Source organism: Thamnophis elegans, chromosome 4 (genome assembly GCF_009769535.1).
Source record: "Thamnophis elegans isolate rThaEle1 chromosome 4, rThaEle1.pri, whole genome shotgun sequence".
NCBI classification, from domain to species: domain Eukaryota; kingdom Metazoa; phylum Chordata; class Lepidosauria; order Squamata; family Colubridae; genus Thamnophis; species Thamnophis elegans.
In genome coordinates, this window is record NC_045544.1 from 115,182,751 (window position 1) to 115,206,154 (window position 23,404).

The 23,404-nt window shown below is 41.5% G+C and overlaps 1 protein-coding gene across 12 annotated transcripts in view; it reads left to right on the forward strand.

Moving 5' to 3' along the window:
* The window catches only part of DTNB (dystrobrevin beta), a 126,890-nt gene that overhangs the window by 76,743 nt on the left and 26,743 nt on the right, over positions 1 to 23,404 (forward strand). For 3 of the 12 annotated variants that reach the window (XM_032215968.1, XM_032215973.1, XM_032215967.1), the window contains 6 exons: positions 4,946 to 5,035; positions 8,811 to 8,901; positions 13,747 to 13,832; positions 16,300 to 16,413; positions 16,533 to 16,629; positions 19,400 to 19,420. In XM_032215968.1, coding sequence (XP_032071859.1) covers positions 4,946 to 5,035; positions 8,811 to 8,901; positions 13,747 to 13,832; positions 16,300 to 16,413; positions 16,533 to 16,629; positions 19,400 to 19,420 — 499 coding nt within the window. Of the gene's footprint in view, positions 1 to 4,945; positions 5,036 to 8,810; positions 8,902 to 13,746; positions 13,833 to 16,299; positions 16,414 to 16,532; positions 16,630 to 19,399; positions 19,421 to 23,404 lie in introns of those variants that run through there. The other 9 variants (XM_032215969.1, XM_032215970.1, XM_032215972.1 and 6 more) reach the window with 9 other exon arrangements.

The window sequence follows — 23,404 nt, forward strand, 5'->3', positions numbered from 1 at the left end:
CTTAATTCCTTGCCTTCTGATAGGATGCTATCTGGATCTTGTGGAGGGCCTCTTAGTTTATTGCTCAGAGTGGCTTTCATTGCCACTAAGCTCAACTTTATGGCGAGCTCATAAAACTGCATAAGCAAGGCAGCTGGAAATTGCAATGACATTAAAGCAAGATGTGGGGTCAAAGGGGAGCATTGTAAATATTCTTAGGCCATAAATGTTATTCCAAAAGGTCAGTTGCTCCAAATTGGAAAAAGATCTGATTTTCAGCTAGGGCCGTGAGCTGCACAGCCCATGATGGTAAATGCACAGCAATTAATATTTTCTTCAGGCAATTACATTACATCACATTATTAGGAGAAGGAGAACAGCTGTAAAACTAGGAGATTAATAGATAATAGCCAGATACCTATCTACATGTTTAAGAGAAAAATCCAGTGTTTCATAAGCTTTCCTGAATAAGGAATTTGCTCTAAATGTTCCAGTTCCATTTAATTGCCTCTGTGTACTGCAGACGATGTAAGTCCCTTCTGTTGTTGCTAGCAGCACTTTTCTTACCAAAGAATGAATTTGTGACAATGAATACTTTTTCACAATCTGGACAAGAAGAAATCAATTAAGAAAAAGATTTATTGAACAACAGTATGGAGCACAATAAAGTAATCCAGCAAAATGTCATGAAGCCAATCAGCCCTTTTCAAATTAATGAAATAGAGCAACTTGAATTGTTCAGTAACATTATTAAGTGTTCCCAATTAACCACTAAACATTATTTCTGTAGAAACTGCCTAATCTTGGTGCATAAAATGAGTTCTGACTCCTTCAGGACAATTTACTCAGCTGTGAGCAAGCTGGCTCCTGGGCACAGTAAGATGAAGTCATCTCAAAAACAAATGCCTAAATAGATATAATTCATAAGTCTTAGAGAAAGTAAAGCAGTCTCCTAGTTGTTGTTTTTTTGGTAATAAGTATTAGATTTTTTAAAAAGTTCAAAACGTCCCTAAAAAAGAAATAACTTTATGCACTTTTAAGGACTTAGCTTGAATATCTAAGATGACACTACATTCATATACATCGGGGGTGTCAAATTTGCGGCCTGTAGGCCGGATGTGTCATGCGCTGGCCATGCCTACCACTGGTTTAGTGAAGGGGAAAAAAGTTGTGATATGTCATGTGACAACATGTCATGAGTTTAACACTCCTTATATCCATCAACCAGTGGTGGGATTCAAATAATTTAACAACCGGTTCTCTGCCCTAATGGTTTCTTCCAATAATCAGTTCACCAAACTGCTCAGAAAGTTAACAACCGGTTTTCCTCAAATGGTGCGAACTGGCTGAATCCCACCACTGACATCAACCCCCTCAAAGGATGGCCTAGCAAAGTAGAATATCTATAATATGCATTAATCATCTTACATTTACAAACTAATGAAAAGTAAAATATCCACAATAATTTTCCATACCTTGCATTTCTTGTTTCTTTTCCCTCTGTGTTTGTGTGTGTGTTCGCTTTTGTGCTTTGGTTTTTGGGATATCCCAAAAAAGTCTTTATCCCATGTCTAATCAGTTTTCCAAGGACTCAACTGAACTGAACTGTTTTCCTCTGCTCTTTCTGAGACTACAAATGAGCTGTCTCTCTCTTCCTCTTTTATCCCTTATGTTAAGCCTTCTTTTATATTGTACGAAAGGAAATATATGGGAAGCAGGCCCTTTCTGTCAAAAGCACCCTTTGTCTAACTAGACCCTACTTACATTAATGAACATCCTGTCTATTCCACTTTCCGGTTATGTTATGCCCTGTTTCGGAGGTCAGAGAGAGATAGTGAATAGAGTTTATTTTCTATCTTACCATTGAAATGGGAACTTTTTTTCAGGAATTTGTCTAGAGCAGGGGTGTCAAACTGGATTTCTTCAAGGGCCGCATCAGAATTGTAGTTCTCCATGGGCTGGGGGTGGGGGGAGACGAGACAGATGCCTCCTGCAGCACCCTGCTGGCCAAAATGGTGGGGGGATGCGGCCCCCGTATCCCATTTTCGGCCTGGACGGTGCCCTGTTTTGGCCAGCAAAGTCCTGCAGGAGGCTGTCCAGGCCAAAAACAGAGCACCGGGGGGGGGGGGGGGGCGGCATGCAGGCCTCCCCGTGTCCCATTTTTGCTGCCACAGGCCCCATGGGCCAATCCATTGCCGTTTCCAGGCCAGCCCCGTGGGCCAGATTTAAGCACCCCGTGGGCCTTGAGTTTGACACCCCTGATCTAGAGGATCTAAGGTAACAGATTGTTGAAAGGACAAGAATTTGGGGCAGAGTGTGGAAGCCCCCAGCCTAATGAGTGTGGATGCCCCCAGCCTTATGATATAATCCTCTGAATACACCAAAATATGGATTTGAATATGTAGGATTGTCAAAAGAAGACTGTTTTGACTCGTTATATCATTTAATTGTATGTCCATTAGACGCCTAGAGCACCTGTGGAGGTCCGATAGGTCCGAGGCGAACCGTGCACTTCTGACCACCTGCACCAAGGATTACATCCGGGCACTAAGAGATGCCAAAAGAACGCATATCTCCGCCTTGGTTGCATCCGCCGAGTCACGCCCAGCCGCCCTGTTTAGGATCACATGCTCCCTCCTTAATAAGAGGGATGTGGGAGATCCCTTGCAGGGTAGGGCTGAGGACTATGCCCAGTTCCTGGCGGACAAAGTTGCTCGGTTTCGGTCGGACTTGGACTCCACCGCAGTAGATCCAGCCGGGACACAGGGGGTTTACTTGGCAAACCATCACTGGGTTGAGTTCCAGGATGTTGCCTCTGGGGATGTGGACAAGGCCATTCGAGCTGTAAGCGCCTCCACCTGCATTCTGGACCCGTGTCCCTCCTGGCTGGTTGCCAACAGCAGGGAGGTGACACATGGCTGGATCCAGGCGGTCGTGACCACCTCCCTTCGGGAGGGGCACTTCCCCGCTGCACTTAAAACGGCGGTGGTGAGACCCCTCCTGAAGAAACCATCCTTGGATCCAGCCATTTTAAAAAACTATCGTCCTGTCTCCAACCTCCCCTTTATTGGGAAGGTTGTTGAGAAGGTGGTGGCCTTCCAGCTTCAACGGGCCTTGGAGGAAGCTAGTTACCTTGACCCCTTCCAGTCCGGCTTCAGACCTGGTTACAGCACAGAAACCGCTTTGGTCGCATTGACCGATGATCTCTGGAGGGCCAGAGATGGAGGCCATGCGTCCATCCTGGTTCTCCTTGACCTCTCAGCGGCGTTCGATACCATCGACCATGGTATCCTTCTGCGACGACTGCGGGAGGTGGGGGTGGGAGGCACTGTTTTGCAGTGGTTCTCCTCTTACCTCTCGGACAGGTCGCAGTCGGTGTTGGTCGGGGGGCAGAGATCGTCCCTGAGGCCCCTAACACATGGGGTGCCGCAGGGTTCGGTCTTATCCCCCCTACTATTTAACATATACATGAAACCGCTGGGCGAGATCATTCGGAGGCACGGGATAAAATACCACCAATACGCGGACGATACACAATTGTATCTGTCCGCCCCGTGCCAACTCAATGAAGCGGTGGACGTGATGAACCAGGGCCTTGAGGCCGTTAAGAGCTGGATGAGCGCTAACAAACTGGTACTCAACCCGGACAAGACCGAGTGGCTGTTGTGCTTCCCTCCCAATAATTTGGCTGACATTCCAACACTCAGGCTGGGGGGTCAAATTTTATACCCCTCAGACAGGGTCCGTAACTTAGGAGTCCTCCTGGATTCACAGCTGACTTTCGACCATCAGCTGACGGCTGTGACCAGGGGGGCATTTGCCCAGGTTCGCCTGGTCCGACAGTTGCGGCCCTACCTGAACCGGGAGGCTCTCACAACAGTCACTCGAGCCCTTGTGATCTCTAGGCTGGAATACTGCAATGGGCTCTACATGGGGTTGCCCTTGAAGAGCATCCGGAGACTGCAGTTAGTCCAGAATGCAGCCGCGCGAGTGATAGTGGGCGCACCGCGGTTCGCCCACATTACACCCATCCTCCGCGAGCTGCACTGGCTACCTGTCGGTCTCCGGGTGCGCTTCAGGGTACTGATGACCACCTTTAAAGCACTCCATGGTAGTGGATCTGGATATTTGAGAGACCGCCTTCTGCCGATTACCTCCCTCCGACCGATTAGATCACACAGGCTGGGCCTCCTCCGGATCCCATCCGCCAGTCAATGTCGACTGGCGACTACACGGAGGAGAGCCTTTTCTGTTGCAGCTCCGACCCTGTGGAACGATCTCCCCGTTGAGATTCGTACCCTCACCACCACCCAGACCTTCTGCACAGCCCTCAAGACCTGGCTCTCCCAGCAGGCCTGGGGATAGGTTCCAATTTACCCGCCCGAGTGCTGACTGTTGAATGCATGTTGTGGTTTTACTATTTTATTTTTGGTCACTTATTGTTTGTCCCTTGTTGCTGCACACCCTTCCCTTATGATTGTAAGCCGCCCTGAGTCCCCTCAGGGAGAAGGGCGGCCTATAAGTCTTAATAAATGAAAAAAAAAAAAAAAGGCATCTGCTAATGCATACAAACAAAGCACAGGAGAGTGGTTGCAGTTGGGGTTTGCCAAGAAATAAACACCCTTGCTCTTCCATGAATTAGAACCCAGTTGCACTTTGTTTTCTAGAAATGATGCTGTTAGTTGCATGTCGGAATTGCAGGCTCCAGAGTAATAGTGCAGTTTCCAAAGTGGAGAGAAAAGGAATATAATGACAGGCCGACTTCATTCTTCATGTCTTGTTGATCCCTTGCTTCTAACAGGAGACTCCTGCCTATTTAAGCCCGTCTCCGCTGCCGCCTTCTAATGTTTACAAGTGTTAACCATTATTTTTTAACCATGTTATATTCCTCAAATAATTTACATTATTTCATTGCCTCATCTTCATTTCTGTTGAGTTTTGCTTCCTTTGCTTTCAATATCCCTAGGTTGCAGCAAAGCCTCGCCCCCTCCGATGGGCTAAGTGATGAGCATGTGCTGATAGCAGCCTATGTGAGCCAGCTACAAAGCAGCACACGGTTAGTGCTAGGCAAGCAGATTGTGTGTGGAAAGGGGCATGGGGTACGCAGGGTGGTTCCACCACAAAACCGCAGTAGACTAAAGCGCGCTCGACGAAAGCGCGTATGTGATGTCATCACAGCGCGACAAAAACAGCACGCTGTGAGCGGTAAACTTAAAATTAACGCGTAAATCTAAACCTAACCCCCCCAAACCTAACCCTAAACCTAACCCTAAGCCTAACCCTTAACCTAACCCTAAACCTAACCCTAAACCTAACCCTTAACCTAACGCTAAACCTAACGCTAACCCTTAACCTAACCCTAAACCTAACCCTAACCCTAACCCTTACCTTGATGTGAATCGGCTTGCTTTAAAAGCGCTTTTTAAAGCGCCCTTTTTCTTTCTTGTCACGCTGCTGATGATGTCACGTACGCGCTTTAATCGGGCGCGCTTTAGTGGACCGCGGTTTTGACGTGCCACGACGCAGGGTGATTCTTCTTTTCCCTTTCAGAACTTGGTTGGATGCCCTATATAGGCAGCTGGGTTGGCCCAACCCATCCACTAACTAAAACAAGTGTTAGGAAGGTCTGTGGTTATTTGTTTTTATTTTATCTATGTTTGCTTGAAAATGGATTACTGATTTTTTAAAAAAAAAACTTTTTTTTTTAAATAAAAAGGGAGGTGTGTGACTAAATGTTATGAAGAAAAAAAGGCAATTTAAAGATCAGAGATTTGTGGATGCACTCATTGGATTTCAAACAAGATTGCTTTAAAAGAGATTCTTTTTATAACAATCTGATGGAAATTTGGAACAAATATCAAAATGAGTTTTAACTGAGCTTCTTGCTATGGTTCAAGCAAATAAATGGTGTTGGGCATGAAATGTAACAATTATGAAATATTTTAATTTTTTAAAGACCTCTAAATTTGGGGGAGCGTGAATAATGTTTTCCTCTACACTTTAAATGATGAACTACTGAATTGTTATAGGAAGAATCAAGATTTAAATAGTTTGAATTGAGTCATTGATGAGAATATGTTCTAATGGATAACTCTAGCAGTTTTGTCTACCGTAGAGGTAACACCAGTTATTTTCCAAATTCCTGAATTTCATAAATTAATCTTGATTTCTTTAAAGATAGCTCTGGGATGAATATACCAGAGATAACTTTGATTGGTATATTGTGCCATACTGATTTTGCCCATTCCTGCTATATGCCTGATGCTTTGATATGAAAAATGAAATTGGATTACCTTATGCTGCCAAACAGCATTTTAAAAAGAATAGTGTAAGGAAAAAGAATTCCTTCCCACAAACAAAGCCAGCAAGTCCTTGCCAAAATCGGCAATGCAATATCTCTCCGCACCTTTTGACCCCCTAGGATCATTTCTAGAAGGACCCCTATTTACATTGTCCTATAAAGCCATATATAAAGCTATAGGGACACAGTGGCTCAGTGGCTAAGATGCTGAGCTTGTCTATCAGAAAGGTCAGAAGTTCGGCGGTTCGAATCCCTACTGCCACGTAATGGAATGAGCTCCCGTGACTTGTTCCAGCTTCTGCAAACCTAGCAGTTCGAAAGCATGTAAAAATGCAAGAAGAAAAATAGGGACCACCTTTGATGGGAAGGTAACTGTGTTCTGTGTACCTTCGGCCTTTAGTCATGTCGGCCACATGACCACAGAGACGTCTTTGGACAGCTCTGGCTCTTTGGCTTTGAAACGGAGATGAGCACCACCCCCCTAGAGTCGGGAATGTCTAGCACATATATGCGAGGGGAACTTTTACTTTTACTATAAAGCCATGCTTTGCAAAGTGGTGTCCAATCTTACTTCCAAAATGGGTCCTGTTGTTTGTATTGTATTAGAAAAAATATTTAAAGAATGGGCAATTGCCAATTTGGAAATCAGTTGGCCAATTTTTAACATATTTATAAATACTGTATGTGTCTGGCTTCCATAGTCATTCTTAAAAGTAGAGAATCCAGGAGGGTAGTAGAGGAGATTGTGGAGGGCAATTCCAATATTTGATTTTGGGGGAATATGAATGCCTTGTAACTTGTACTTCCCTGATAGCTTACATTTTAGGAAGTTTACACCCAACATTTCAAATGTGCCCACAAGACCCAGGCATTGCATGCATTTGCCATGAAATATGGAAGCACCATAAACAGGTTTCCTTCAAAATGAAAAAGAACCCCATTATAAAACAACATAAATCAAATAAATAACTTGTGACTTCACCTTAAAAGAATCTGGGTGTACTTTTAGCTCATTGAAACATTAAAACGTTTTCATTTTAATGACAAACTTTTTTTTGATACATGGCATTGTTCTGGTATAAGCAACTCTATCGGTCAACATATCACTTGTTATGTGATCAAGTCTGTCACGGTACAGCTTGTTCGTATTACAAGAATCAATTAGGGTCTAGCGAATAAGGCACCAGGAGATTATGAATTCTAGTTCCACATTAGGCATGAACGCCACCTGGGTGACTTTGGTAGGCAGTCTCTCTCAACTCACAATGTTAGGCTAGTCCAACCAAGCTGGTTGGTCAATTCCTTTCGCAATCAAGGGATCAATATTTGGTTTATTCACCCCCTTCCTGCCCGCTTAAAAAAAACCCCCAGATTCTGCACAAAAAAACCCCAGATTCTAGGGAGGGGAGGGGAAGCCTGTTCATATTGCAGCTTTTAATCAGATTTCTGATTGAATTCCTCTTAAAAGTTGGTGTTTTCTCAGCAGTCCTGGCAATCATTAGCAAACCTTCAATAGAGAAAAGAATTGTCTTGTTTTGGAACCCATCCGAGGAAGAATACTGCTGGAAATTTTTTGCTTTGGCACCTGATGTGATAAATAGTTGCCCTCTTACTACCAACCCATTGACAACCTGCAGTTATTCTGTCTTTCTTGCCTTAATGGCTTGAAGGATTCAATGATGAATTGAACGATGAAAACTTTAACTGGAAGCTCTAGTTGTTTTTAATGTCCTTCAGCCATAAAAATCCCCTTCACATTGACTGGATTTTAGGATACCCCAAAGTATTTGACATTGTTTACTGCATTTGTCCTTGAAAAGCAAAGTACAAAATGTTTCTTCCTATTAAAATACAAGGATGCTATGATTTTTTTCTTATTTTTTTTTGCAAGCCATTCATATTACTTTGCCATCATATATTATTCTTTTATTTCCCCCTCCTCCCATATTTCCTTTTTAGGGGACATAATGGGTTCACGGCTGAAATTCTACACATGAAATTTATGCTAATGTTATTCTACTACCTTTTTGAAGAAATATGGTTTTGATATGTGCATTCATGTTTTGAGCATATGAGCCAATCACCCAGTCTTTATGCTGTGACACAAAGTCAGTGCAATGTTATTTTTTGGACTGTTATCTAATAAAACATCTTTTGTCCATTTTTTTAAAGAACCCACTTAAATTTCAAAAATTGATATTGGCAATAGTCATGCTGGTAAGTGACAAGTGTTGTGAGCTTGCCTACATAAATGCAGTCCTCCCCAGAAATACTATATGTAAAATATGTTGCAGTTCTACATACACTTTTCAAGAAAATTCCATTAGAAGCCATAATTCTAGAATGATTACTTTTTTATGCAGAAATGAAATTGGGCATGATTGGCTCATGAGTGAAGCTTGAGAATGCGTTCCCAAGACACACCGCTTAAATTCTGTGTCATTTTGGACAATCACTTGTCTTCCTAGTGTGATTTGATATTCTGGAGTTGCAAATACCACTTGGTAAATGTGAGATCTCTTTCCTTTAGCAGTGTTCTGGACAGTCCTAGCAGACTGGATGAAGAGCATCGGCTAATTGCTCGGTATGCTGCCAGGTTAGCTGCTGAAGCTGGAAATGTGGTGAGCAATTGAATTTGTTTCTTGGCATCTGAGCTTTTATCTTCTTTTATTTGATAATCAAGGTACAAATGTGAGATGACTACCTAAGTTTCCAAATCCTTAGCAAACTAAATTAGCAGAAGGGCACTAAATTAGGAAATCCTGAAATCATCTGTCTTGTGTTACGTTCTATGAGCACAGCAGCGGCTCATGCTAATATTGTACAGTGTTTGTTAAAATGAATGGATATATTTTTTAAAAAAGTAACATTCATGCAGTAGGATCCTTGCAGTCTGTGTGTGGTAATGTACCACAGAGCAAATGCATAGGATAGATCCCAAAGAAGAACTTGTGGATCACCACTTAAGTATAAGTCAGTAGTGTGCTGCAGCTGCCCAAAAAGCAAACACAGTTCTAGGCTGTATCAACAGAGGGATAGCATCAAGATCACAGGAAGTAATAGTACCACTCTATACTACACTAGTGAGACCACATTTGGAATGCTGCATCCAGGTTTGGTCACTCCAATACAAAAAGATCTGAGGTCCTAGAAAGAGTGCAGAGAAGAGCAACAGCAATGATAAGGGGTTTTTATCATGCAAGCTGTGGTGGTGCAGTGGTTAGAATGCAATATTGCAGGTTAATTCTGCCAACTGCCAGTAGTTCGATTCTCAGCAGCTGGCTCAGCCTTCCATCCTTCCGAGGTTGGTAAAATGAGGACCCAGATTGTTGGGGGCAATATGCTGACTCTGTAAACTGCTTAGAGAGGGTTGTAAAGCAGTGGGAAGCAGTATATGTCTAAATTCTATTGTTATTTCTATACAATGAATTACTAAGGAAACTAGGTATGAGGGAGACATAATGAATTTACTGATAGTGAGAATGATTAATCAACAGAACAGCTTGCCTTCTGGACATGTGGGTGCTCCATTGTTGAAGGCTTTCAAGAAAAAAAATGGACAACGATTTGTCTGGGATGGTATAAGGACTCTTGCCTTGAGCAGGGAATTGAACTAGAAGACCATCAAGGTCCCTTCCAGCTCTATGATTCTATGAATTCCAATGAACAGTGCTGTGATGCACTGTTAGTCTGGGGGAGGGGGGACCAGATTAGCTGAAATATCAGGCTGAGATACATATGTAGCATAGCTTTTTAGCATGGTGCTTCCATTGTTCTATCAGATCATGAAGACCAATTTTTTGTCTCCTCATCACAACCCAACGCTAGGTATTGAGCATGCAGAATTCTCCATGGATAAAGTGCATTAACATGTGCACACATGCATGCACACACAAGCATATACTTTCAAAACGTGACCCGTCAAAACCGCCCTCGAATAAACCGCGCCCGATTAAACTGCGTCACTGACGTCATCAACAGGGCGACAACAGCCAGCGCGGAGAAAGAAGGGCGCTTTAAATAGCGCTTTGAAAGCAAGCCGATTCAATTTAAGGTAAGGGTTAGGTTTAGGGTTAGCTTTAGGGTTAGGTTTAGGGTTAGGTTAAGGGTTAGGGTAAGGGTTAGGGTTAGGGTTAGGTTAAGGGTTAGGGTTAGGTTTAGGGTTAGGTTAAGGGTTAGGATTAGGGTTAGGGTTAGGGTTAGGTTAAGGGTTAGGTTTAGGGTTAGGTTTAGGGTTAGGTTAAGGGTTAGGTTTAGGATTAGGTTTAGGATTAGGTTTAGGGGGGTTAGGTTTAGGTTTAGGGGTTAATTTTAGGTTTAGGGTTTACAGCGTGCTTCTGTCTCCGTTCTGTTGTCGCCCTGTTGATGACGTCAGCGACATGGTTTAGTCGGGCGCGGTTTAGTCGAGCGCGGTTTTGTCAGTGAACCCTTTCAAAAAGGGAAAAGTCCACATAATTTAAAGAATGAAAAATAAACAGGAATGTTACTACTAAAAATCACAGTATTTCAGAGTCCTGATACATAAAAAAGATGTTGGGACTCTAGAAAGAGTGCAGAGAAGACCAATAAGATAATTAGGGGATTCATCACTAAAACATATGAAGAACAATTCAGGAATTGGGTATGTCTAGTTTAATGACAAGAAGGACTGGGGTGACATAATAGCAGTGTTCTGATATCTGAGGGGCTGCCACCAAGAAGAGAGGATCAGCCTATTCACACCTGAAGGCAGGATAAGAAGCAATGGATGGAAACCAATCAAGGAGAGAACCAACCTAAAATGAAAGAGAAATTTCCTGACCATACAATTAATCCGTGGAATGATTTGCCTCCAGAAGTTGTGGGTGCTCTTATCACCGGAGATTTTTAAGAAGAGATTGAGAAAACGATTTGTGTAAAAATGTAGGGTTTCCTGCTTGAGCAGACAGTTGGACTAGAAGACCTCCAAGGTCACTTCCAACTCTGTTATTTTGTTATTAATATTCTGTTACATTCTCTTCCTGGCAAGTTTAGAAATAGTAGCATCCAAAGTCATTTTCCAACTGATTTATGTTTTTGGTTGCCTTGAGTGTCACTGAGCAATGTGTGACCTGAGATGGGAGATGTTTACATGTGACTCTGTGTGCTCTTGAATATGAGTGCCACTTCTCACCTCTTGAGGATCGGTGTCCTTCAGTGAGTCAAGAAGATCGATGCTTTCTATTTTTATCAGCTCCTCAATTCTTCCTGAGCAGATTGCAACAACTGCCTGCGTAAACTAGAGGTATAAATGAAATATGCCATGACGCATATCTCTAAATTAAGATTTAAGAGAAGGATGGGTGTTTCCACAAAATCACATTTTAATTGATTATTAGTAAATTTTTAATTGCTAACAATGCACAACATTTTTTCCTCAAAAGTTTTGTTTCCTGAAAAACCTTTGGTGATTAGGATACACTACTTCAAACTGAACACAAATATAATTTCAGATTGTAACATATAGGAATCATGAGAAATATGACATTACTTTTTAATGACTATTAATGCTATGTTTGCAACACATTGCACATTGCATGAGTTCAGCAGGGTTAAAAGTGCTTTACTTGCTGATTCTTTATTGTACTCAATGTCTGGTGCATCTTACCACACTCCAATAGTCAGCCAGCATTGATGGGTTCCAGTTGTCCTCATACCATTTTTCTATTATGACAATATTTTGCTGAAACCTTTTGCCATGTTTGTTACTGACTGCATGTAGATCTTTGGGAAAGAAGTCCAAGTGTGAATGCAGAAAATGAATCTTTGGTGATACGTTGCATTTCATGCATTTCTTGTATGCTGTAAGAAATTTGTGAATCAGCTGGATGTAGTTTAGTGCTCTGTAGTTGCCAAGGAAACTCTCAACAACATCCTTGAATGCTTTCCAACTAATTTTCCCTGACCCTATTAACAGATTTTTGAACTGTTTGTCATTGATGATGTATCTGATCTATGGACCAACAAAAATGCCTTTCTTGATCTTGACATCCATTATTCTTAGAAACATCTGTCTCATATAACAAAAACTTTCACCTTCCTTGTTTATTTTCACAAACTTTTTCATCAGTACAAGTTTTTATGTGAGGTGGAGGCACAGATATCATTGTTGAGTCAATAAATAGTTCATGTGCCACATTTTTCTATCCTATCTTTCAGAGTGGCCATTTCTTGTTAATGTAATGTGACTCTCTTGCATGGCTGTTCCATTCTGATACGTATTCATAACAGAACTCCATATATCCTAATTGCATTCCAAGGAGCAGAACCACTACTTTTAGATTTTCATAGATTTCCACAGTTGCATTTGATGTACTATATGTGCTTCAACAACAGTTCCATGTTTTCATATGTTTCTTTCATATGTGCAGCATAGCCTATAGGTACTGAAAGGTGTACATTGCCATTGTGTAACAAATCAAGCTTGAGACTTAATACTTATGGATCAATAGAGATGCCATTAAGGAAGATGGTAATTATTGCTTGAGGTGATCTGGAGGAGAATGCTGTAAAATGTTTTGTTACATGAGGAAAGAGGAACAATTATCTTGTTTAATTCTTGGCTATAGTTAGCTGGCTAAATGTTGGGACTTAGAATATGGCTGGGCAGATGTGATAAAACTTCACTGTTTTGAGGTTTTTACAGGGTATCAGGTAGAATATTTAATGCTGGGAGTGCCTCTGGTTAAAATCATTAGATTGCATCAGATTCAGCCCTGTTCACCCTTGGGAATTGGGAGTCGCATAGTTGAAAGCCATGCTGGAATATTTGGTCAAAGTATACTCAAAGGTTTTCCCCCCCCTAAAGATTAACTAGCCCAAAAAAGAGAACCTTTTCAAAAGAAGGTAAAATACTTTGTGGTTGAAAGAATCTTTAATTTTTGGTTCTTTTTTTACCTGTTTGGAGCACAATTTGTCCTCCCTTCTTTTTCCTATATAGACTTTGAGGGGTAATAGTGACCATTCTTCAAACATGACTGTAATAAGCAGTAATTTTAAAAATCCATCCCCCTATTAAAGCTCACATTTATGACTGAGTTAATTGGGTCTGATGTTGCCTTAGGAAACATCCTGCAGGAAAAAGCTTCATCCCAATTCAGAACAGTAAAAACAAAAGAATTGAAGAGTGCATTGAAAGTTTATTGAATCAGGAATCATGGGGTATCCTCAATAGGAGAAAATTTTAGGATCCAGAAGGCCAACTATCCCATGTTCTCCCACCATGTCAATTTCTTCATTCTCTCAGTGTACATTTTTTTTCCTGCCATTCTTGCCAGATGTTGAAAAACTGCTCACCAAAACAATGTGAGCATGGAACCAAGCAACTTTTCCTGAATTGTTTTATTAGCTTTTTCATGAGTTTTCCATGGAAGCATAACTCTGTATGTCTCTGTATACTCTAGGCAGAGTTGAGTCGGCATATTTAAATGTTGCCTGTTTTTCACCAGACACGGCCACCAATAGATCTGGGGTTCAATTTTGATGCCAACAAACAGCAAAGGCAACTGATAGCAGAACTGGAAAACAAGAACAGGTAAGATATTGGGAGGGAAAGAATGACAGCTTTTAAGGAAACAAACTTTCTTCATCCCTACTTAATTGGCTGAGCTGCTCATTTACTGCTGTAGTCCTAATTTTCCTCCCTCCATAAATCTTTCCTCCTTCCCTCCCTCCCTCCCTCCCTCTCTTCCTTCCTCCCTTCCCTGCTCATCTTAACTTCAAGGTGACTATATTTTAGGGAGATAGAGCTGGTTTGATGGCTTTTTATGGGGCCAAAGCTGCAAACCGAGTTTGTTGGATACTGATACTGATTGTAATCAGTGAAGCAAGTTTCTCATGTTTCCCCATAAGCCATGTACAAAATCCATCACTTTGACCATATGATTTCAACTATTTATATTTGTTTCTTTAAATGTTTTGTATGACTACCCATCTTCGAGCACAACTCTGGGCGGCACCATTTCTTAGATGGAAAACATAAAACAAATATATGTTTTATATTTTAAATATGCCTTATAATATACTAAATTTCTTAAAACAATAGCAAAACTATGCCTCCAAAGCTGGAGAAGGGGGAGAGAAAACCTAGATCATCCCACTTGCATGATGGCAAGACAGCCTCACCTAGTATTTTCATCTCCCTTTTCACTGTGCCTTGTTCTTTTCCTCCCTAAAACATTAAGTGCAACTCCCAGCCGTCAATTTATCATTTTCAATGCAACTGTTCATGCATAAACAGTTTTACAAAGTAGCAAATATTTAGAGAATAAAACCCCACAAGGTTGTATATCTTATATATCTATAAGCTTGTATATGCTTATATATCTAATTTTCATTTTTCTAGAGCATTATAGAATCTTATGCTTAATGGGTTGTCTATGCTATAAAAAGTGATCAATTTCCTTTAAGCCTTCTTAGATAAATGTGGTGTTGCTTGGGATGTTTGAATCCCTATGGTAATAAGAGAGATACATATTGCATAAAAAGAGTCCTGCCAGATCAGACTGTTGGCCCATCCAATCCAACATTCTGTGTGTCACACAAAGATCTACTAGTCGTATTTGGGAAGCTCACAAGTCTGGAATAAATCAAAATACCTCTTATATTGGTTGTTTGAGAACAACCTGTCAAAATATTCATGACTGGCAGAGACATGGTAACCGAGGTGGCGCAGTGGTTAAATGCAGCACTGCAGGCTACTGCTAGATCAGCAGTTCAGCGGTTCAAATCCCACCGGCTCAGGGTTGACTCAGCCTTCCATCCTTCCGAGGTGGGTAAAATGAGGACCCAGATTGTTGGGGGCAATATGCTGACTCTCTGTAAACCGCTTAGAGAGGGCTGAAAGCCCTATGAAGCGGTATATAAGTCTACTGCTATTGCTAAAAAAAAAAAAAAGGTCAGCCAATGGGAGCTGAAACAGCTTGGAACTAAACCAGCTGGGCATGGTTTAGCCCTGCAGCTCTGAGTACTGTACTGAAAATTGAAACTGAAATTAGTTTGTCTGCTCTGAACTGAAACAATCTCTCCTCTCTACCATGTTGGAAGAATCGGCTGTTGGTATTGTATATTTATTCATGTGTTATTATGTATATAAAGAAATTAATGAATCCTGCTGAATCAGTCATCTGTGTGTGCTTTCTGTGTGTGATTTCTACTGCAAACTCTGGCACAACCAGTATATAATGTCACCTTATATGGGAGAGATGGGCAGCATAAAAAATTTAAAAAATAATAATAAAATATAATAATTTCTGCTGCCTCTTCAGGGAGCAGGAAATAGTGGTCAATATTAATGGTTTTTGATAAACCGATATTCAGTTCCCTTTAAAAAGTTATTCAGTTTGGAGTTGTTACTACTTCCAACAACTGCCCTTGGTTTTTTAATTTAATTGTGTGCTATGGAGAAAATATTACCTTCTTTTTGTCTTGCAGTTAGTTTCAATACATGACATTGAGTTTTAATACTGTAACAAGAAAATCTCTTCCATGTTATCTAAACCATGCAAGATTAAATGTATCTTTGGATACGTCCCTTTATTCACTTTTCCAATCTAAAGACCCCCAGGTTTGTAATCTCCCCCTATAGGGAGCCATTCCCCTAATAATTAGTTGCCCCTTTTTTGCACCTTTTATAACACTATAATACTCTTTGTAAGGTGCAGTGATCAGAACTGAGCACAATACAGCAAATGAGTTCTCAGCCCGTAGATTTCTATAATAATATTACTATGTAGACATTTCTGTTTCCAGTTCCCTTCCTAATGGTTTCAACCAGGGGGCTTGGTTTTTTTTCGTAGCAGCTGCACATAAGAGTGACTTTTCATTAAGCCGTCAATCATGCGTCCAACATCCTTTTCCTTGTCAGTCCCTACCAGTTTAGACTCTATTAATGTATAACTTTGGAGTATCAACCGGCCCTTTCAAACTCCAAAAAGCACATCCAGGGCATTTGAGTAAAAAAGAATAATTATGTTTAACTAATTTCACATTTATTTTTCTAGAGAAATACTGCAAGAAATTCAACGCCTCAGACTGGAGCACGAACAGGCTTCCCAGCCAACACCTGAAAAAGCCCAACAGAATCCAACTTTACTGGCCGAATTAAGGCTATTGCGGTAATCAACCAACCTCTCCCAAATTAATTTAGGATTGTGATTACAGAAGCTGTGATAATCAGAACAGAAAGGGCAAGGTAACAAACGAATGAAATTATCCTTTTATTAATCTTGAACAGGCAAAGGAAAGATGAATTGGAACAACGAATGTCTGCTCTTCAGGAAAGCCGAAGGGAACTGATGGTACAACTGGAAGGACTCATGAAGCTGCTCAAGGTACATCATGTTTGCACTCATCCTATGGCCAATGCCCCTGCAATGCTAATTGGCCATCTGTGTTGTGAACTTCTATTTCAGTCCTTGCAGCAAGCTTTGTCGGCTGATCTCTTTTTATCTGATATTTGAAGGGTTTGGATTTGGGATTTGCTGCATACAAAACTTGTGCCCTTTCACCAAAGGTGTTGGCCAGTGTTCTGAGATGAACTAGTTTAGTTGCTGAAGCCTATAGGAATAGCATAGATCTGAGGTGGCTCTTTGGCTAGATTTTGTCTTTGGTTAGTGGGAGTGAAACTGCTTGTTCCAGCTTTTGCTATGTTTCCATCCCCGCCACCATTTTTAATTGCTTCTTTCTGACCAAAAAAAGTCCAGGTTTCTACTTGATGCAGGAACTCTAAAGCTAGGTCATTTCAATGAAGGATTACCCAGCATCTGCTAAAAGGCTCTTATGAGGAAGAACTCGCCCTACATTTCTAACTTAAGGAATATATTTTTTTTGTCTCCAAGGCTCTTGGTGTAATCTATTGAGGGCTACATGCTAGGAGTGGCTGGGATCAGAGCCAAACGTGGGTGGGATAATCTTTTCTCTCCATGCCTCTTCCAGTGGGACTGCTTGGGGAGGGATAGATTGTTTTGCAAGAGACCTGAACTAATTGCTTGCAGAGGGCTTTCAAAACTAGGTTGAGAGCTGCATGCAGCTTTAGGGACGGAGCTTTTCTACCCTACTGTACATACTGTATATACTCGAGTATAAGCCTAGTTTTTCAGCCCACTTTTTGGGCTGAAAAAAGCCGCCTCGGCTTATACTCGAGTCAGTGAAAAATTTGCCCGAAATGGAGGAGAAAAAGGGGCGGGGCCATGCCGCTGGGTGACACTCGTGAATGGCCCAGTGCCCCTGTGAGTTTCCCCTCCCTCTGTGTCAGTTTGCCGCGCAGCGCGCACCGCACCATCCCCCCTCCTCACGTTCTAATGTAATGCAGGGCTGTCTTACGATTCCCCTTCCTCCCCCTCCTGCCGCTCTGCAACGATGTCCCACCTCCTCCTTGTTATGGCAAGCAGCCACATAGCGATGTCCCACCTCCTCTGGTACAGTGATCCAATGATAGGAATCACTGTGCCGTGTGTCATAGGAGGCGGGACATCGCTCCCGCGGCTGCACGGGACATCATCATCACAGCGGGACATCAGCATCATGAGGTGAGTGAAGTATTTCATTGAATACACCGCTAGTTTACTGTTTTTCTTTGAAATAAATATTCAAAAACATTATTGGTATCTATTTTTATTTTTGAAATTTACCGGTAGCTGCTGCATTTCCCACCCTAGGCTTATACTCGAGTCTAACTTTTCCAGTTTTTTTGTGGTAAAATTAGGTGCCTCGGCTTATATTCGGGTCGGCCTATACTCGAGTATATACGGTAATTGATTTTATTGATGGTTTGCTGTTACTGATAGAAAATCCTACTGAAATCCAAAATCTCCCCTTATAATTTAAGTTTTTAAATACAGCCATGCCCTCTTCTTTTTTTCTTCTTCTTTTTCTACCAAATCTTTGAAGACTCTTGTCCTGACCCTTCTTCTTCTCGTGCCATATCTGTCATCGGACGTTGGCAATCAGGTTGGCAATCCTATTTTTGTCAACAGACACATAAAAAAGTGCTGCTGAGTTTGGTCCAAACCAGTCCCTTAGGTTTTGAAGCCGTGATGTTCTTCTTCTGCCTGGACCTCATTTGCCTTCAATCTTTCCCTGGAGGATTAAGTGAAGGATGCCGTATTTTTCTGGTGTCGCACCACATGTCCAAAAAATTCTAACTTTTGCTTTTTAACGGCTTTGATGATTTCCCTTGGCTTTCCCAGGCGGCTTATTACCTCATTTGTGATTTTGTCAACCCAGTCCTGACCCTACACCATCTTTTTTTCCATGTTCTGTCAGCATTTCCTCACAGGTTTTATCTTCCATACTCCTGGACATTGTAGTTCCTAACACCTGAATCTGATCCACTGTATCTATAAAAATACTTAAATTTAGTACTTAAATTATAGTCCTCAAATGGATTAGAATATGGATTCTTTTGTGTGAGGGTCTTGGAGTATTACAATACATTTCTTTTTATGCTTCTTTTCACCATATGGACTGAGAATGTTTAATTATTTGAGTGGTTTGCATTTGACCAATGAATTAATAACATAAATGTTTTCACAGAATTTGGGGATGTTCTACTGAACCAACAAGATTTTCTCTTATCATTTATTCAGATCAAGGTTCAGGGCCCTTAGAATTAGGATTGGAAAGGAATTTTAAAACGGATTGCTTCATCAGATTAATAAATTTGCCTGTGATAAGCGGTCAATGTCAACTTGTTATATATTATACTATATATTATCTCGGCTATGACACCAAGTTGTCTTGAATAACAATTGTTAGGGAGAAGGTATAAAACAAACCAACTGTGTTTGAGATTTGTTTTGTGAACTTCCCTTTATAAACATCTGTTTGATCATTGGGGGAGCAAAAAGTTTGATTCAAATGGACTATTGTCTTACTTGGAAAACTCTTGGTGTTTTCATGTGACCATGAATCTCTAGGTGTGAGACACTGACAAGAAAAAACCCAGGGCCTGGCAGTGTTTTATTGTTATCCCTTGTGTCTTTATGTGTTAGGTCACATTGGTGTTCCCTGTAATACTCAACTGTGTTTGCATTTTCAAGATAACAATTGTCCTTTCTTTTTTTTCTTTTTCTCTCATGTTCCAATTACAATTCTCTATAGGAAGAAGAACAAAAACAGGCAGTAAGTTAACAGCCTTGACACTAATTTTTCTTTGATTCTGCATGAAACGTTTGGGTGTTGCGTTGGTCATGATGGGATTGGATGCAAATAAATTGAGCAGCGTAGAGTCGCATTTTGCTATCATCTTTATTCCTGAGCAACCTTTTTTGTTCTCTATGAAGCATGAGCTTATTACCGTATTTTTCGGAGTATAAGTCACACCTTTTTCCCTCAAAAAAGAGGCTGAAAATCTGGCTGAAAATACAATACAATACAATACAATACAATAGCAGAGTTGGAAGGGACCTTGGGGGTCTTCTAGTCCAACCCACTGCCTAGGCAGGAAACCCTATACCGTTCCAGACTAATGGCTATACAACATCATCTTAATACACTGAATACAGATTTTTGGCCTCCCGAAACCCTGCCCCCTTCACCAAAATAGCCATGCATAGCCTTTAGGAGGCTTTCAGAGTGCTCCTGGGGGCTGGGGAGGATAGAAATGAGTGAAAAACAGGGCATTTCTTTGCTCAGTTCCCTCCCCAGCCCCCAGGAGCACTCTACATGCCTCCTAAAGGCTATTCTTGCCTTTTTTAAAAAAATGTGCCTGTTTTCACGAAAAATGGGCCGTTTTGGGGAGATCTGCAGAGTGCAAAAACTTTTTTTTTTAATTTGCCTCTTCAAAATCTTGGTGCGTCTTATACTTTGGTGTGTCTTATACTCCGAAAAATACGGGTAATTCTTGACACAACTACTTCTCATCTCAAATGAAATGTGTTGCCTGACAGTATAACTATCCTTCTTCCAGGTTTTTAAATGTATATATCTGACAAGGATTAGAGGTTCAATCCCTGTTGTGTATTCTGGTGGCTTTCTTTGGCCTGAGGTCTCTGATAACAACTTTTTCCCTTTGTGAATCTTGCATTTGCCTGATGGCCATGAGTACGTGCATAAAGATGATTGCTCTGAGCTTCAGAGGCTCTGAGCCTTGCAAGCTTGACAAGAGCTCAGCAAAGCTCCAACTTTCAATGGCTCAGAAGGAGGAGCAAATGCCTTCCATTCCTCAAGATGTCCTTCAACCCAGCTCAGTATTAACTCTGAATACACTCCAGAGGGAGCCCTTTTTCTTTCCTTAGCAAGCAGCCATTACTGCAGCAGCTCTGTTTATGGCAGAATTGTTTTTCAAGCTTCAAGGTGTACAAGACACTAAAAACTGATGTTGGGGAAATTAGACACATTTGCTATATCTGGGAATAAATCTTATGATAGATCCATCACTGAAGCAAATGTACTTCCAGAAACCCCACATTAAAAGTTTACTCTGCTGACTTAAAGCTAAGATAACTTCCATCTGTACTATTGGTGCAAATCTAGTGCATTCTAATGCCTGATAGTTTCTCATTCTGTCCATTTGTTCTTATGGTCTGTCAACCCAGAGCCAAATGGAAGGTGGTACTTTTAGTCTGCTAAATGTATTTGAAGGTAAAGATCAAAGAGATTTATTTGCTACAGTTGTCCTTTGTTTGCTACAAATTTCATTTGCCCCCACAATACCATTGGCCCATTTGCTCTTGCCTGTTCTCTGGATAGGATAAATACCCATCAAGCAAGCAAAGAAAATAGGCTTGGAATGTTTATTTTAATTAATTTAAAATACTTACATGGCCACCCATTTTACATATGACTAACAACAATTAACATATTAACCATAAAACAAAAAAAGTGAAAACAATCAACATATTATGATGATATCAAAGTCTCAGTAAAATAAAAGCAAAAACATGCAAATCATATAAACTAGGTTCATTTAACATCCAGGCTCAAAGCCTGATAGAAATGTCAGGTCTTTAAGGCTTATGGAAGGCCAACGAAGTCCAGACTATCTGTATTCTGTGTGGAATGGTGTTCCATATGCCAGTCAAAGAGAAGGTATATATCCTGGATTTCATCATGGGGTTTTTTCCTGACCAGAAGCTTCCAAATATTCTTCAAGGGCAGGCCTGTGATGTATATGATAGTAGTCCAGACAGAAGGTGACTAAAGAATGAGTAACCGTAAGTCGATTTCCCAGTCTAAAAGTGGGTGGAGTTGGCGCACAAGATACCCTGTTTTCCCCAAAATAAGACCTATCCCGAAGATAAGCACTGACATGTTTTTTTACATGTGTGCCTAATATAAGTCCTACCCCCCCAAAAATAAGTCCTACTTAAGAGCCTACGTAGCCGCCCGTCCACCCTTTCTGTGATTGCTTGCAGTGCAGCCACGAGGTGAGGTGGGAGTGGTGGAGCTGCCCCACACGTCCTGCACCGGCTTACCTCAGGGCCTGAACAGCCAGACAGTCCATGTCCTGACACCTGCCTCGCAGCGGCAGCACCAACAGCCATGTGCAGCAGGAGCCCACATGGCCACCGGCCCACTTCTGCTTGCTCACGACTGCAACAGAGCAGGAGGCTGGGTGGTGTGTTGGTGCTGGGGCCACAAGGCAAGGCAGGTGCCAGGGCATGGATGGCCTGGCTGCAGGGGCCCTGAGGTAAACTGGTGTGGGGCAACTCCACCACCACCCCGCCTCATGGCGATGGCACTACGTAGCCTGCACCACCACAAGCAAGCAGAAGAATTGGGCATCCTGTACATGGAAAAATATGAGACACATCCTGAAAATAAGCCCTGGTGCTTATTTTGGGGTCCAAAAGAAAATTAGACCTGGTCTTATTTTGGGGGAAACACAGGTAGATTTGTGCAAAGGCCCTCTTGGCTACAGTTACCACCTTCTCTTTGAATAGGAGCTACAAGTCCAAGAGGAACACACACATATACACACTCAAGTTGCATACCAATTCTGGTTGGGAGTGTGCATCCTCATTAAGAGTTGGCTCGAGCAGGTGAAAATACTCCAGCTGCAGAAGGCCTCAAGGGCCAGAGGAACCCTTCTCTCCTTCCTTCTGAGAAGTATTCACAATTACACAGGCTCAACCATATATCACCTCCCAGGTGGTGGTAAATAAGCAGAAAAGGGACATTGATTTAAAGCAAATGTGACTGAACAAATGTGACCTTGATGGCCTTGTTCACTTCACAGGACAAATCGGCTAAAATAATGAGGCAAGACTGCCTTTTGCACAATTACATAAATTAATCCAAGCAACTTTATTCTACAGATGTTGAATATAGACATTGCAATGGCTTTGCAGAGGTTCCTTCGGTCCCTCCTTAAGTAGAACCCACCAAGTCATCTTAACCAGGACTACTGTTTACCTGTCCTCTTCACTGAATCACTGAAGACTATGCTATGTGTCTCTTGGGGAGAGAAAATATGCATAAAGATTTGCTGTTCAGGCAATCACGCATGTGGATTGGCTATTCCACATGTGATGTTAACAAATCCAGAGATGTGGTTCCAGTGTTACCAATGCTCATTCAACCTTATGAAAAGATCCATCTTTTAGAGCACATCTGAGAAGGTTGACATAATTTATTTCCAAAACATGAAAGATAGGACTGTCGTTCTGAATTGCTATCTTCCCCAGATTGCCCTTTTTCCCCTTGATTCCCACTTCATTCATTCACTAGCAGGCGTTTAAGTCTCGAATTCTATACCCAATGAAATATGAGACATCTTGGCTACACTTCCTAAAATAGAAGTCCCAGTAACAAAAGGGCAGGGATACTTGATTTGATTACGAGAGAGATTTATGGCAAATAGTATGTCATATATTTCCAAGCTGGATTAGAAAAAAAGGGTTCACTCAAATCAGTTGGGGCTGGAAGGGGAGGGGTTTTCAAGACTTCACTATTTTAATTCTTATGTCTGCTAATATATCTGATGTGGATTACTATTTGTCACATCTTTAAAACCTGAAAGTATGCTTTGAACCAAATGCTAAGTGGTGAATCACAATGAAGGCTGATTCATCACACTACAGTTTGCAGAAAGGTTACCTTCCAGGTTAACTTGGCTGCAAAGAATTGGTCCTGGGAATTGGCTAAAACAAATCAGGCATTAGC